This window comes from Scophthalmus maximus, chromosome 17, assembly GCF_022379125.1.
Source record: "Scophthalmus maximus strain ysfricsl-2021 chromosome 17, ASM2237912v1, whole genome shotgun sequence".
NCBI lineage: Eukaryota > Metazoa > Chordata > Actinopteri > Pleuronectiformes > Scophthalmidae > Scophthalmus > Scophthalmus maximus.
The window spans coordinates 473,654-489,175 of NC_061531.1; the positions used below are offsets into that span (position 1 = coordinate 473,654).

The following is a 15,522-nucleotide window of genomic DNA, read 5'->3' on the forward strand; positions in this document are numbered from 1 at the left end:
GATTCGCATTGCGCATGTAGCACCATTCGCACCGCCTGAGTCAGTAAAATGTATTTATACTTTAAATATAGGAAATCTCCCTCATTGGTCTCTTGTACTGATTCAGGAGGTAGAACAGGTCTGTAGATTTCTGTGCTGTTATTTAAAATGGAGGGAAATTTTGTTGATTTGCGTTTACAGCAGCCAATAGTGTGTGTGCGTGCCTGCAGCAGAGTTGACAGTAACTAGCAGCTCAACATGGACAGTCCTGATGACAGCCTGCTCTCTGTTGTCGTGGACTTCTCGCCACCACCTTTGCCCAAGCCTGTGGATTTAACCGATGAATCGGATAGCGTAGGATCCTGGGGAGGGAGTTGACAATTCCAGAAATCTTCATCTTTGAAACCGTATTGCAGAAAGAGAAAAGACAGAGTTTTAGATGTAAAAATATTATCATGTTCAGGGTTGCGGTGGCGGCCCGCAAAATGTTATTAAATGTCAAGAAGTTTAAATTACACGACTCTGCAGGGGTTTATCAAAATATTGATAAAGTATTCAGATTGCATAAGGTGCTAATGTTGAGTGTAAGGTTACAGCGATATCCGGTTTCACGATAAGGGTTGGATATGAAGGTACCGGTTATGAATTTCCAAGATTTGTGGATTCGATAAGAAACTTGCATTTTGGTTCTGCTTATCGGTTCCTAACATCATACTTCAGTCGCGCAGAGAGCATTAAATAGTCAATACAAGTTGTAGTTATCTGCCAGGACCTGCAACCGGACCTGAAGTCACGTCATCATTGTGCAGTATGTCAACTATGCATTTGAGAAGACGAGCCACTATGTTTAGCTCGAAAGATTGGACACAGCAAAATGCAACAACTGCAGTACAGATATTTTGTGCAAGGGAGGAAGCATCTCCACCATGACAATGCATTTACATAAACACAGGTGAATTTGAAGGATTGCACCGTGTTCGATGTGTTGCGGTCCTCCCCAGGGATACAGCTAAGGCTAACGCTAGCCAGGTCTGATGGGCCGTTCACCATGCTCAGCCACAGATAAAACACAAATGAGGTGACATTCGCCTTTTACATTGAAGGAAAACGAATGATGTCCTCAAATTATTCTAATGTATACTTTTCTTAGATGTGAGTTCAGAGAGCAGCACTCCACCTCCTGTCCATCTCCAGAGCCCCCCCTAGCACTCATTGTAAGTCGCTAAATGAATGTAATGTAATATTTTTTGTTTACGCATTTCCTTTTATGGCCAAAGTTATCCAATTTGATGGTTATCATACCCTAAACATAGCTAATTACCAGTTTTGTAAAATAAAATATAAATTTGTAGACTTAGCAACCAGTGCCACACGCATACAGCAGAGAAAGGAAAAATGGCAGAGAGAGATGATTGGACTGCACGTCACTCAAACACAAAGGAAAATTTACCTTGATCAGACCCTCAGCACCATTCAGCTTAACCACAAGCTATGTTTTCTATTGCAATTCAATGGACTAATGAGATGAGTAAATGTTTTCACACAGTGCACTGAACTGCGCACTTTCTATTTATAGCAGAGAATTGATTCTTACTCACTGACGTATGCATTGACGTGTTTTTCATCATCAACATGATGATGATCCACATCCAGACACACACTATGAGACGAAATGGGAGACAACTATACCAACTTCAAGGGGCAGCAAGCGATACTAAAGCAATACGTTTTGTAAAAATATTTCCTCACAGTACGCTAGCCTTCGCTTGTGTGTATACGCCTGTAAATCGAAAACAAAAAAAAGAGAGAAACAAGCTTTCTCCAATAATATCAGTATTTAAGGGGCTTACTGACTTGTCTGTGTGAAAATAACACTTGAAAAAATAATTCACTCTTGTTGACTGTTTACTGTTGGCATGCTTCATATTAGCAAAGATTTTTATGCATTATTTATCTCAGATTTTTTCAGATGAACCCTGGGTTAAAGTAAATAAGATTAGTTTTTTTGGTGAGTAAAGGTCTTGAGGAAATAAAACGTCTAAATGTATTTGAAATTATCAGGCTGTGAATAAATATAAAATAACTTGACACCTCAATCAAACAACCATTCAATGGACACTTTTTTGTGTCTGATCCAATACCGATCCTGCGACCGATCCTATAATAATCTGATAATCTTTTCCCCACTCGTAAAACAAAAATATTAATAATGCATTGTTCAGGATGCACTTTTCTTTACCTAGCCATCAAAAACCTCATACTCAACTCAACAAATAATCAACTCCCCTAAAGAAAGAAATAGCCAGCAACATGACTTAGTTATGGAATACTGCTGTTTTATTTCTCACAGAACTTTTGGCAGAATATTTTATGGTCAGGACCGTTCAAACAAGCAAAAAACAAATTGAACTGCAAACTGTTAATTGAATAATAATAAATCAACCAAGAAATGTCGTTCAAGGCTTAGTAGATATGTAAATAGGCATTTTTTTGTATGTTTACTGTAATGTATCTGATCGGATTTTACTTCTTATTTCTTTTGATATCCAATCCAGTCATTTTGGCCAATATTGCCCCGAAACCGATATGGAATATTGGATCAGGACATCCCTAGTGCTCACATAAGTGTGACAGTGATGAATTGTTTAGGCCCATCAGTGCAAGCTACTTCACTTATCACCCGGTTATTAGCAAAGCTCAGTTTACAAACCTTACAGGTAGCAGCTTCTCACTTTTAGCTGCCAGCAGGTTAGCTGTCTCTACCTAGGCCTGGGTATCGCAACTGGTTTCCTGAATCGATTCGATTTCGATTCGATATTGACTTGTTTAGAGATATTTCAGTTTCAATACCAATTCTCCTTCGTAATGACAGAGATTTTCACAGAACAAATACTGTAAACTGTACAAATATGGATCTCACTTACCTGGTCTCTTGTTGGGTTTTCCCTGTAATATTGTAATATTGACCTCACTATGTAAAGTGCCTTGAGAAAATGTATGTTGTGATATGGCGCTATACAAATAAAATTGAATTGAATTGGTGCATTATTAAAAATATTAATATTTATAGTAGGTGTTACAGTAGAGTGTTTCCCCTACCATTGAATTGGGGGGGTGCCCCGCCCCTGCCTTTAGCTGTGTGTTAGCCACTGACAGCTGCATTTTCATTTGCCTTTCTTTCAGCTTCTGGCTAAACATAGCATTCCGGTAAAAATGAAGTGATTCGCCTCACATGACCAAGCAAGCGCGCAACAGCTGGAAGATTGAGAGCTGCTTGCGAGGTTAAGTTTAGTGTGTGCGCAAAACAGCCAATGTGCAACAGCCCCATCGATTCCACAGCACGGACCATATTTGCTGCATTGTCCGTTAGGATGGCTGGGTCTTTGTTCGTAAGTTTTAAAACCAAGATGCTACCAGACATCTGCCTTCAGGCCTGACGGTGCTTTCAGTGGGGCGGCTTCTGACATGTTTTGGTTTACCTGTCTCTCGTGCACAAATCTTGTTGTGCGGTCACGCGAGACTAAAGCAAATGATACAGGAAATGGAATATATTAAAAAGATTCATCTATGGATTTTATGAATTGATATCAGATGTTTAAAAATAAGATTGATATTAATCGAGGATTGATTTATTAAACCCAGCCCTATCTCTAACTAACACTGATCCTAGGCTTAACTTCATAACTGGCAAAAATTAAAAGTTGGGTTCTTTGCAAAAAACAACAAGATTTTCTGTTGTTTTTTTGTTCTTTTGTCGAATTTTTTTCCTCATTTCCCTGTGAATAAAACATGGATCTTGATTAAATCAATATATTTATGGGACATATATATATATATATATATATATATATATATATATATATATATATATATGAGTGTGTGACTTGATTGAATTTAAGGGGACTGTTGGGTCTTGTTGTATGAGCTCTACTGAGTGCCATTCTAGAAATGTGAAAATATGGATTTAATCAACTTTTCATCTATGTTTACATAGAATTTATTTTATAGTCTATACTGAGCATCTCTGACACTGAGATGCCTCAGTATGGACTCTGACACTTAACTGAGTCAGTCTAGACAACTTACAGATTTCACCGGGGTCTCTTGACTTTAAGCTATGTACAATTTTAATGACGTTCAAACAGTAAACATCAAATGCTTCACTAATACGTTTGAAAGGATTCAGATTAAAAATTGCAAATGCAGTGCTGGATTGAGATGAGGTAAACTACTAAAAGAGCGGTAAAGAGAATTTGTTGACTCTTTACTGTTTAAAAGTCTTTTGTGAGGCCCCCAGTATATCTTATGTTTCAAAATTGTGGTTAAGTCAGTTTTCCCGATGCATTAACATTACGTCTTATTTTAGCCCTGCTCTCATGAGTTGATATAGTAAAAACATCTGCATGTCAGTATTAAAGTACAGGTTAAGTGTGGCGTCCTATCATCTGTCCCCAGCTACTTAAGAGTTTTATGTTGTTCCCAGGGCACAGACAGAAAAGTACCTGAAAGCTGCATCTCAGGAAAGGAACCAAAGATATGTAGACAGAAACAACACACTCATCCGATCCTTGAGCTGTCAGCTCTCACACAAACACACACTGCAGACAGCTGGATTAAACTGCATGTTGTGGACAGTCAAGGAATGGAGCACATTGTGAGAGCAGGCTGATGTGAAGGGGTGAAGAAGAGTTCACAAAGGTAAACTCAGCACCATGGCTCGCTGCTCATCTGTGCTCAGTGGCCTGCTGGTGTCAGCAGATTGTGCTAGACCAAAACTGTGGTTATGAAGGTGTTTAGGACTTATTCACTGGAGCAGGTTGGTGGCTGCAATGTTTGTGATGCAGAAATGTAATATTTTAAAATAAAAAGCATTCAGTGTTCATTCCGCATGCAATGGCAGGACTAAACAAGTTCAAACTGCATTTGGACTATAAGGCTATAATCAGTTTGAGCCATGATGATGCTAAAAGTATTATATACCCTGTTCATGAGTAACGTCTGCCTAGTGTCTGAACTACAGTGTAGCTGGGATACTTTTCCCCCCCAGCATCTTATTGTGTCTGATTGAGCTGTTTGTCATCACTTCCCCAGCACATCATACTATTTTATGGTCATCATCTGTGAACCAAACCTACAGTCATTAGCCCCTCTAGTTTCTATATAGAGATCCCACTACAGACAGAGATCTGCTAGGAAGACCCGTCATTAAGCTGCCATTGCTTGTTTACACTGAACCAAATAAAGCCGTTAGCCGCACTAGTATGTGATTATAGATCACATGCCAGCGTTCCAGAATCAGAGGTGTGATGTGTAACAACTCAGTAACTTTCTTTTCCACACCAGCTCTCCCTTATACACAGATGCAGTCCAGGTCTGTAGCTACCTCCTCTTCCAGCATAAAGGCAGAACAACAGTGTTCTGTCTCCTTTTATACAGAACAATGAGCCGCCATAGTCTTATATGTAGAGACACTGACTGACTGAATAGCAAGTAATTTGTCAAATTAATCCAGCAGTGGAGACATTTGTAGCCCCTCTGCTGTCCTTCAAATATTTATGTCTGAAGCTTAACAATATATCACCTCTCCCACCCCTACACTGTAGTAATCCTGTAATAAGCAGCTTGGTTTGGGAGGATGTGTACAGTTTGGCCTCTGCATGGTTCAACATCACTGATATGAAATTATAGCTGTGCTTTTGACAATGTCCTTGATTTGCTAGAATTGTGTGAATAGTTGATTATTTTACTCATGTAAACCCAAAAAAATCTGAAACCAGGTACCACTGAAACAAGAAAACGTTGGTAAACCCAGAGTTCCTGTGATACCAGTCAACATTTTTAATGCAGTTCCTTTTCCTTCATCCACATGTCCACACTGTGTGATCTTTGTCATCTAGTAGGGATGGGTACGAGTCTTAAATTCCAAGATCGAGGGATCGGATCAAATCCTCAAGGGTTAATCAAGTACTTGTTTTTCAAAATCTATCTTTAGAACGCAACACATTTATCTGCAGGAATAACGATGTACATCAATACAGCCTACCCAACACTTAATGCTTATTCTCAATCAAAACAGTAACAGTTACCCTTTAAGAATTTAATTTTCACAACCACAACTTCAACATAAGGGGCTGCACGGTGGTGTAGTGGTTAGCACGTTCGCCTCACAGCAAGAAGGTTCTGGGTTCGAATCCCGGTCCAAACCGGGATTCGTGGAGTTTGCATGTTCTCCCCGTGTATGCGTGGGTTCTCTTCGGGTTCTCCGGCTTCCTCCCACGGTCCAAAGACATGCAGAATGAGGTTAGGTAAATTGAAGCCTTTAAATTCACCGTAGGTGTGAATGTGAGAGTGAGTGGTTGTTTGTCTCTGTATGTCAATGATAGGCTGGTAACCTGTCCAGGGTGTACCCTGCCTCCTGCCCAAGATGCGCTCGCTCCAGCCCCCCCGTGACCCTTAAATGGATAAAGTGGTAGACGATGGATGGGTGGATGAACTTCAACATATTTTTTCCTTACAAAAATATTAATTCAATTTGCGGGTCACACTTTACTTGACTTAACAACAAATGCTCGAACAAATGCTGTGGGACTGTAACAGTAAAACGATAAGCTTCAACTTTACCCAGAAAATAAAATCTGAAAACCTAAAATGAATTAAATTCTTGCTCAGGAAAACACGCATGCCAACGTGTTCGGGAGAAAGGCGAGAATGCATTCTGTTTATGATCTATCCTGCTTCGGAGGAGACGCGGTCCGCTGGCACCAAGGCGGCAGGTATCAGCAGGTGCTGGGTGTCCAGTGACTCTGTGCTTGAGACGTTGCGGTCCCGTGCATGTCTTGCACAGTGACCCCTGTTGTGTAGGTCAGACACCTTCTCTTGAATGGTAAGGCGAAGTGCTGGTTCCAAAAATCAATGGTGTTTGTGTCTCGTGTCAAGCGCAGAAGCACTCCTTCTGCGCACAAAACACACAAAAAAACTTGGTGCCCCTTGTTCACCAATCGAGTAGGACTACTCGAATAATTGATTACTCACTCTCATCCCTAAGATCTAGGCAGTAATGGATAATCTTGTACAAAAATACAAACAAAATCCTGATGTGTGTTTTTGTTCACCTTCAGGTATCCGGGTGTTGGTGGATGCTCGAGAGAAGCTACACATCCTGTGGGGTAACCCGTCCAACAAGCGGCATGGAGACACCATGATGGCGTTTGACACCCGGTCAGCGATGTCTCATGGTCACGGCATGGTGGAGCCCAAGGTTTTTCAGCACTATCTGCCATCCATCCGGGCACTGTGGGCCGACCAGGGCATCCAGAATGCCTACGATCGCCGCAGAGAGTTCCAGCTGGTGAGTTAAGTGTTACCCAGTGTATTAGTCCAGTAGTGCTGCTGTCCCAAATAACACGTTCTGGAGCTTTGGTAGTAAGTTATAGTGAATATTTGAAGCTATCGCCAAGACATTTCTCCATTTTCGTCTGAGATTGGCAACAAAGCCCTGCGAGAAGTTTCTAGTCTTAGTGACTATTGAGTTACATTCAGCCATTCACACAAAAATCATACAGCGCTTCTATACACAGCACTTTTTTATATCACACACCATTCAAACAGTACTTGCCGATAGTGAGTGCCAATATGAGTACTTACTGAGCACAGTGCTGCAAACAAAACATTTGTACACTCTTTTCTTCCATTTTTTTCTACTAAAAAGGAAAAAAGAACCTATAAGAGTACTGTTAAAGTACCGGATCGATAAGCAGTATCCATAAGAGTACCAGCTCACAATTTCCCCCCCTGCACGCGCGCTTCACCTCCGCTGCTACAACTCCATCCTAAGGGAAACACTGAACATCTCTACTGATGCTTACACTTCTGCAGAAATCTCACAATTTTTTTACCTTTAAATAGATTCCAAGATTATTCATATTTAGCTTGAAATTGCAGAGACATACTCTGTTCATTTGGTTATTTATAAGCAGGGGCATGTGAAAAGTGCCAAGTGAGTAGGAGGTTAAATTGTTGAACACTGAACAGCACTATTTCGAAAAAATAACTAATGTAAATTACTTATGATGTTGTGTTGAGTTATGGGACTAACTTAAAGCCTGTAAAAGTCCTTGGACTCTACTGTTGTAAAGGGTTGTAGGTCTTTCACTATGAACCAGGTCACGTCTCCTCAGTCATCCTTCCACTGACTGCAGCTGTGGTCTCTGACTGGGACCAGCAGAAGTAGAGCTTTCTCCATTATCATTTTTTTTTTCAAGTACACCTAGACGTTCACTCAGGCTTCAGCACAGAGACTCGGGATTGGGAATAACGAAAGCCCAATCTCCTCTCGTTAAAAAAAAGATTGAATCAGAATAATTGGAGATGGAACACATCAATCGCATCAATTCATCGAGGGTCAATCGAGTTTTTCACAATCTATTTTTAGAAAGCAACGAATCTTTCTGCGGGAATAACAATGCACAGCAATATAGCCTACCCAACACGTAATGCTTTTTCTCAATCAAAACAGTCACTTTAAGGATTTATTTTTCACAACCACTACTTCAAAATATTTTTTCCTTAAAAAAAAGGAATTCAATTTGCGAGTCACACTTGCAGTGTCCATACAACACATAGATTGTAAGGATATGAATGGTGGTGATCATCATTCATTATCCATAAAAAATATGTGTCTATGATTACTTAAAGCACAGTTGTAAGTGCTGTAAGTAATACAGCACAGTTGTTTACAAGAGCATACAGTTCATATAGATCTAACCTCCTAAATTGCTGTCAAAGTTCACCAGATTGATGGATTTAACTTTGAAATGTAATTCTCCCCCGGAGCCCCCTACAGGGTTGTGACATACACCCACCATTGTTTCACAAAGTCCTATGGGAAACACCAACCCTACAAAAAAATCTACAAGAGGAGACTTATTAGAAGTTACATATAGCTCTTTGCAAAGTGTTGGGATTTATTTCAATTCAATTTGATTCTATTTTATTTGGTACATAGCCTGTTAAATATAGATAAATTGATCTGATCTAATATGGAACTATTTATTTAAGGTAATACATCCTTAAATAGCCTTGATGGAATAGGATCTAAAAGACAGGTTGATGGCTTGGATGAAGTGACAAGTGAAGTCAGCTCAGACAGATCTATAGGGGAGAAGCTTTCAAAATATAAATTAGGAGATACTGTTGGTTCAGAGGCTACTGTACTGGACAGTGTGTCTGTGCTATTAGTGGGAAGAAGCTGGTAAATTTTTTCTCTGATGGTAATAATCTTATTGGTTAAGAAGCTCATGAAATCATTGCTACTTAGAGTTGGAGGAATAGTTTGTTCAGTAGAGCTTTAACTCTCTGTCAGCCTGGCTACATTGCTGAAGAGGAACCTGGGGATGTTTTTATTTTCTTGTATTAGTGAAGAATAATAATTGGTTCCAGCATTTCAGAGGGCTTTCTTATATGTAATTAAACTATTTTTCCAGGCTAGGTGAGAATCATCTAGACTATTGGAACGCCACTTCCTTTCTTACCTACGTGACGTCTGTTTTATAGCACGTGTCTGTGCATTGAACCATGGCGCTATCTTGCGGTTTGACTGTCTTGTTTTTCAGAGGGGTGACAGTGTCGAGTGTGGAATGTAGTGAGGCTGCTGCACTATCAACAACATCATCAATTTGTGTGGTAGTAAAGTTTTGATAACTATCCTGCACTGGATCGACACATGGCAGTGGAGTTTTCTGATAGACAACTGCTGTAATAGAACTTTTCTCCAAATTCAGTTAAGTTAATAAACGAGAATTCAAATGTAACTAAGTAGTGATCGGACAGAGGGTACTGAGGAAATACTATTAGATTGTCAATGTCTATGCCATATGTCAGAACGAGGTTGAGGGTGCGATTAAAATAGTGAGTGGGTTTGTTTACATGTTGAGTAAAACCAATTGAGTCTATGAGCGAATTAAAGGCAGAACTAAGAATGTCGTTGGCAACATCCACATTAATGTTTAAATCACCCACTATAATGACTTTATCTGTGCTAAGCACCAACTCAGATAAAAAGTCTGAAAATTCAGAGTAAGGGCCTGGTGGTCGATATATTATTATGCTGGACTGGTTGGCCACCCCTGGTCTATAGCAAGTCTTTCACTGTTAATCAGACTTTAACTGTGTTTGTTTGGTCCAGTAAAACGAGCTCTCAGGGCTCCAGAGTGCGACCAAAAATCTGTGCAGTGTGACTAAGAATTTTCCTTGGAAGCGTTAGCAGTGTCGGAGCGGTGGCAGGAGCGGTACCAGCACCAGCTCCCACTGCCCTTCACACGCAGACCTGCTTCGTGTGGGGATGGTGCAGTGAGTGAACCAGTCAAAAAATCTAAGCTCGTCCCAGTCAGAGACAATAGCTGCAGCTAGTGGGAGAATGAATGAGGAGATGGTGAATGAGTGACACCTCGCCGTGACATGGTTCATAGTGAAGACCTACAACTCTTTCTAACAATAGAGTCTGTGCATATAGACTTGTGTTATTTTTTTAGTATGATGGGCTTCATGTTAGTCCCATCACTCAACGCAAAACATCATGTACTTTATATTAGTTATTTGTTCAAAATAGAGCTGTTCAGTGTTCAACAATGTACTGTGTGTACAGTCTGAAAAACCAAACATTTGTCCATTCTACTCCTCACTGCTTCTAGTCAGAAATGACAATAAAATTTAACACTGCTCTTCTAATATCACCAAAGTTAAGCTACCATTTACAAAATTTAGATCCCAAATCATCCTCATTTACATAATGTGTTATGAAATTACAAATATATATGGGAACTGTCAAGAAAAAGGTATAATACGTGTATTATTGCAGTGCCAAAAGGCGCAGCGAAAATTTTTGGGTGCACCTAAATTGTGTGTTGGTTTACCCAAATGAAAAAGTTAGGCACACCGGTGCAACCATTGTAAAAAGTTAGTCTGGAGCCCTGGGAACATATCGTAGAAATCAACCAGGGAAAAGTAATCCAGACTAGATTATTCAGGGGCACACTTAAACATTTTCAGTCAGAAGATTTTTTTTTCCTTCAATCCCAGTGACTGTTCAGGTCCAGCTCTACACTCAAGACCGAAGCATTGAGTGCACAGATGAGCATTGACAGTAAGAGATAAAGGCTCTTCCTCACAGTTGCCAGAGCAGAGCTGCAGCTGCTGAGCTCACACAGACAGACACAGACAAGTTAATGAAGGACTGCTTCTCTCTCTGCCCTCTGCCCTCTGTCCCTCTGCATCCCCACGCCCTTCCTTCCTCCATGTCTCCCTCACCACTCTCCACAAGTTTAAGTTGTGGTCTAACAGTGTCTTGCTTACATGGAAATGGTACAATACAATACAACATTGAATTGATGGTGGGGCTGGTTGGCAAGATATGCAATCGATATGTGCCTGAACACCATGTAACACCATTAATAGAGACTACAGTGGCAACCATAGTTGTGTATCAGCGGGACCTTGATCCCACTCCCTTTACTCCCCGATCACTACTGCACAGAATCTGGCTCCAAATGACCTCAGCAGCACAACATGACGGCGCCCTGCATCCTCAATATTTTGGCTTCATTTTTGTACATTAGAAGCAGTGTAGATGCATCTACCTTATTTATGTACAGCCACTGATATACAGCGACAGTAAGCATGGCTGACAGCCAAGGAGGTTAGGTTTTCACCCTTGCCTGTTTGTTTTTTTTGCCGAGGATGCGGACAAAGGGGCTCGGATCCACGATTTTTTTTCACTCTCTTTAACATGGTGAGATGGGGCATTTTTTGACATTGTCACAGATTTCCCACAGAATAATGCATTGCTCCTGACTAAACAAATCAGGCAATAGGGGACTGATATCTCTGAGTGTGTGCAATTTGGGGCAGATTGATTGAGTTTGAGGGGACTGTTGGTCCTTGGTGGAGGTATTCGCTTTACTGTGACATTTTAGTATTGCTGTTGGTTCCTGGGAGCTACTTTGGTTGGAGGGGAGTGATTTAGTCATTAAAAGTATATTGTGATATTGCAAGGTATTTTTGTCTAATCTAGTCAACACCTAGTAACAATAAAGTAAAATACAAGCAACTGGCCAATATGGAACTTTTATTTGCTATGAACAATTCTGGCAACCCACTGTGATATCACCTGTTGGTTTGTGAACTGCTGTTTTGAAGCCTTGAGTTTCGCATTTTGACCAGCGCCCTGTTGGTTTAATAGCGGGCATGGTTCTGACTGAGTGCTCGTCCTCCAAGCACCAATTGGATGGACCAGCTGTAAATCACGCTGTATCCACACACACATACATACGGTACAAAATTAACATCATGCTTTGTTGAAGAAGACTTGAAACTAGAGTTTGAACCATGAACTCCTTAGGAAAATGTTTACTGGCATTACAAATCAAGAGAGAAGTAGAGTCATTTTCTCATAGACCTCTTTAGAAACTGACTCATTTTTGCAACCTGTGAGTTGCCCTCTGCAGGTGATTTCAGAGAATCCAGGCTTTCAGGCACTTCCACATTGGCTTCACTTTCTGGACTACGTCGTTATATACAGTCTACGGCTGTGAATCAAACATTGCAGGTAATCAGTGTACTCACTGTGTCAAAGGCTGCCAATAGGTCCCGCATACAGATGACTGATGATGAGGCATCCCTTGGAGCTGACTACAGTGACAGCAGTGCAGTTTCAGTGGGATGACCTCTCATGAAGGCAAAGTCTTTGATTAAGCAGATTATTTTTGAGAGAGGAAGTCTGAGACTTGAGTGCAAACCACATGCTGTAGAACAGTGCTCACCAACCTTTTTAAGCCCATGGCTCATGAACTCAGCCCTGCTGAAATTTGTTGCATCAAACTTTCAATTTGATGCAACAAGTAAACAACAACAACAACACTGTAACTGGCATTTCAAACAGGCCACAGCTACCTTGCTTTAAGAATACCAACAATTTCAAGTTGTATTATTTAAATTCATACCAATACAACGCATAAAGGCATGTGGGTTCTTTTCTATTTGCATTACAGAATTATGCACATTTTATTGTTCATAGTTGACAACAAAAAAAGTAAATACATTTTGCAATGAGCAGATCGATCATATGTAGTGCCAGTTAACTGTGATGCTAATCAACTTGCTTCATGTATGTTACTACATTTTGACATTAACATTTAAGAAAGCAGAACTGTAATGTGTGCCAACTAAATTCTCAGTTAATTAAGCGAAGTGCAGTTCTATATCCCATCATATGCAGCATCACTTCTACAAGGCCATCAGGAGGCAAAACGTTTGCAGTCATGTGACTCACTCAATATGATAGCTGATGGCTTTGACTGAATTCTGTCAGTGAGAGTTTTGTAGTTTGTTTCATAGCAACAGCGACCAGTCTGAGGCATCGGTTAGAGGAGTCAGTCAGCCATCTCTCGTATCTCAGCCAATTCGGTGAGTGCATTTTAAGTCAAGTAGTGTGCACGCTGCTGGTTGGTGGTGTTCGGGGAGTGTTTTGTGGAGACGCTGTGATTTCCGTAGTTCAGTGAATGCAAGTTTTTTTTTCCAGTGCTGTTTTGTGAGCGCTCCTCTACAGTTCTAATTGTTCCGTTTGGACTTGATAAAAGCTGTACGTTATAATGGGCACTCTGGCCTTCTGTCTGTCAGTCCCAGTGCTACAGTTTATTTATTTTTACTGTTATTTTTGGGAGCTACAGGGATCGACGGGTTGGTGACCGCTGCTGTGAAACCATGGATAATGAAGGGGAGGAGTGAAACTGGCCTCTAGTTTTCACCATGAGATGGTTGCTTTGTCAAAACACTGTGAGGAATTTACCAGAAGCCAAAGAAGGGTCTGACAGAAGACCTGAGCCAGAGCTGCCCCTAATATATATGCGTACTATGTTTTCCCCATCACTGTTTCAAAATGACATATTTGCTTCATTGTAGAGCTGTGTGCAGCGCTCTGCCCTGCTTTTGATCGCTTTCAAACAAAATGATCCGTCACAGTCAGACCATCAGACCTGTGGTAAGTCAAGGGAGACCTTGACTTACCACAGGTCCTGCTGGAGCCATGTGTCCTCTGGAGACCCCCACTGTTTTTGAGTTATTTTATACACACACAGAGACAATTGTTCTTTGAAACAATCGTCTGCTCCTGGCAATGTAGACATGCAGACAGAGTAATTAATGTGATTCAGGGAAACACCACAAACCTCACAGCACATCTGAAGTCAGTGCAGCAGCTGTAATAAGATACAATGCAGGAAGAAGAACAACAACAATAATAACCAAATAAAACAGAGAAGGCAACGTGGCGATCAATATCCCACTGAATATATGACATTTGAATATAATTTGAATAATAAAAATAATAAGGAATGACATTTGAATGGGATTATAGAGGAAGATTGACAACCCCTACTGTTAAATTACTCTCACTTCTCTGGAATTAACAGACATTTAGTTAAAAATATGAATAATAGTTCAGAGAACAGGCAGGCATCCTAAATATTTGTTTAGGAACTAAACTTAAAATTATTCTATAGCAACTGAAATAAATGTATTTATAATTTATGGTGGTTACAGCAGCGATATATTAAACAAAAATCAATACAGCGACCGCCCTACTACACGTTGAGAGCAGCCACAGTGACTTTGTCCTCCCACTGGTATCACATGAGAAAGTGACGTTAATCTAAGCCACTTCCATATTGATGTGAAAGGGAGCTGAAGTATATGACACATTTATCTCTATTCTCTTTCTCACAGGGGGAGTCAGTCAAGTATTTCCTGGACAATTTGGAAAAGCTCGCACAGTCGGTAAGTCCTGCCCACACTGCAAAGGCTCCACAAAGCACAGACCCCCAGCAGGCAGGATGCCCGATGGGGCAGATGGGTGTGACAGCACTTTGTTGAAAAGTGTGTTGCTAGTGTATTGAAAAGAGAAGTGAAACTGCTGCCTTCCTGTCCCCAGTCTTGTCTCCACACTGGTTTGTTCCAGTGTGTACTCACTCTTCCTCCATTTAGTCGCCTGCAAGCACAGCATCAAATACTCTTTATAATGCTGAGGGGACTTTGCAAAAATACTGTCTCTTGATCGGAGGCAGGAAATGATAGCTAATAGCCTCAGTGAGCTATTTAGAAACAGATGAAGATGTGGTCATGTGACAGTCTAAAATCCTCTGATAAATGGCTCAATGTCAGCTAGTCCCTGTTCACTCTGTATAGTCGTTTTCAGACATAGTCCGCAGAATATTGTCTGAACCTTCTCCGGAGTTAGCCGTTCACCTAAGACGAAGGAGCAGGAGATTGTCAGAGTCAGCCATGTTCACAACAGCAGGATAAACTCAAGAACATTCAGTGGCTTCTGGATAGAGCAGCAGGAGGCAGGACACAATGATAACTCTGCTGCAGAAAGCAGTGATTTTTTTTACAGTCATCAACATGCCCCCGCTCGCTGTTAAAAAAATGAGATTTGTTTTTTATCGTTAAACCTTAAAAGGTTTGAAAGGCATAGTTGGGTTTTTTTAATCACCA

General features: G+C 40.7%; 1 protein-coding gene across 1 annotated transcript in view; it reads left to right on the forward strand.

Annotated features, from left to right (window-relative positions):
- Window positions 1-15,522, forward strand: part of gna13b (guanine nucleotide binding protein (G protein), alpha 13b) — a 30,564-nt gene that overhangs the window by 6,176 nt on the left and 8,866 nt on the right. The window contains exons 2-3 of the mRNA XM_035614712.2: window positions 7,098-7,327; window positions 14,755-14,805. Coding sequence (XP_035470605.1) covers window positions 7,098-7,327; window positions 14,755-14,805 — 281 coding nt within the window. The remainder of the gene's footprint in view (window positions 1-7,097; window positions 7,328-14,754; window positions 14,806-15,522) is intronic.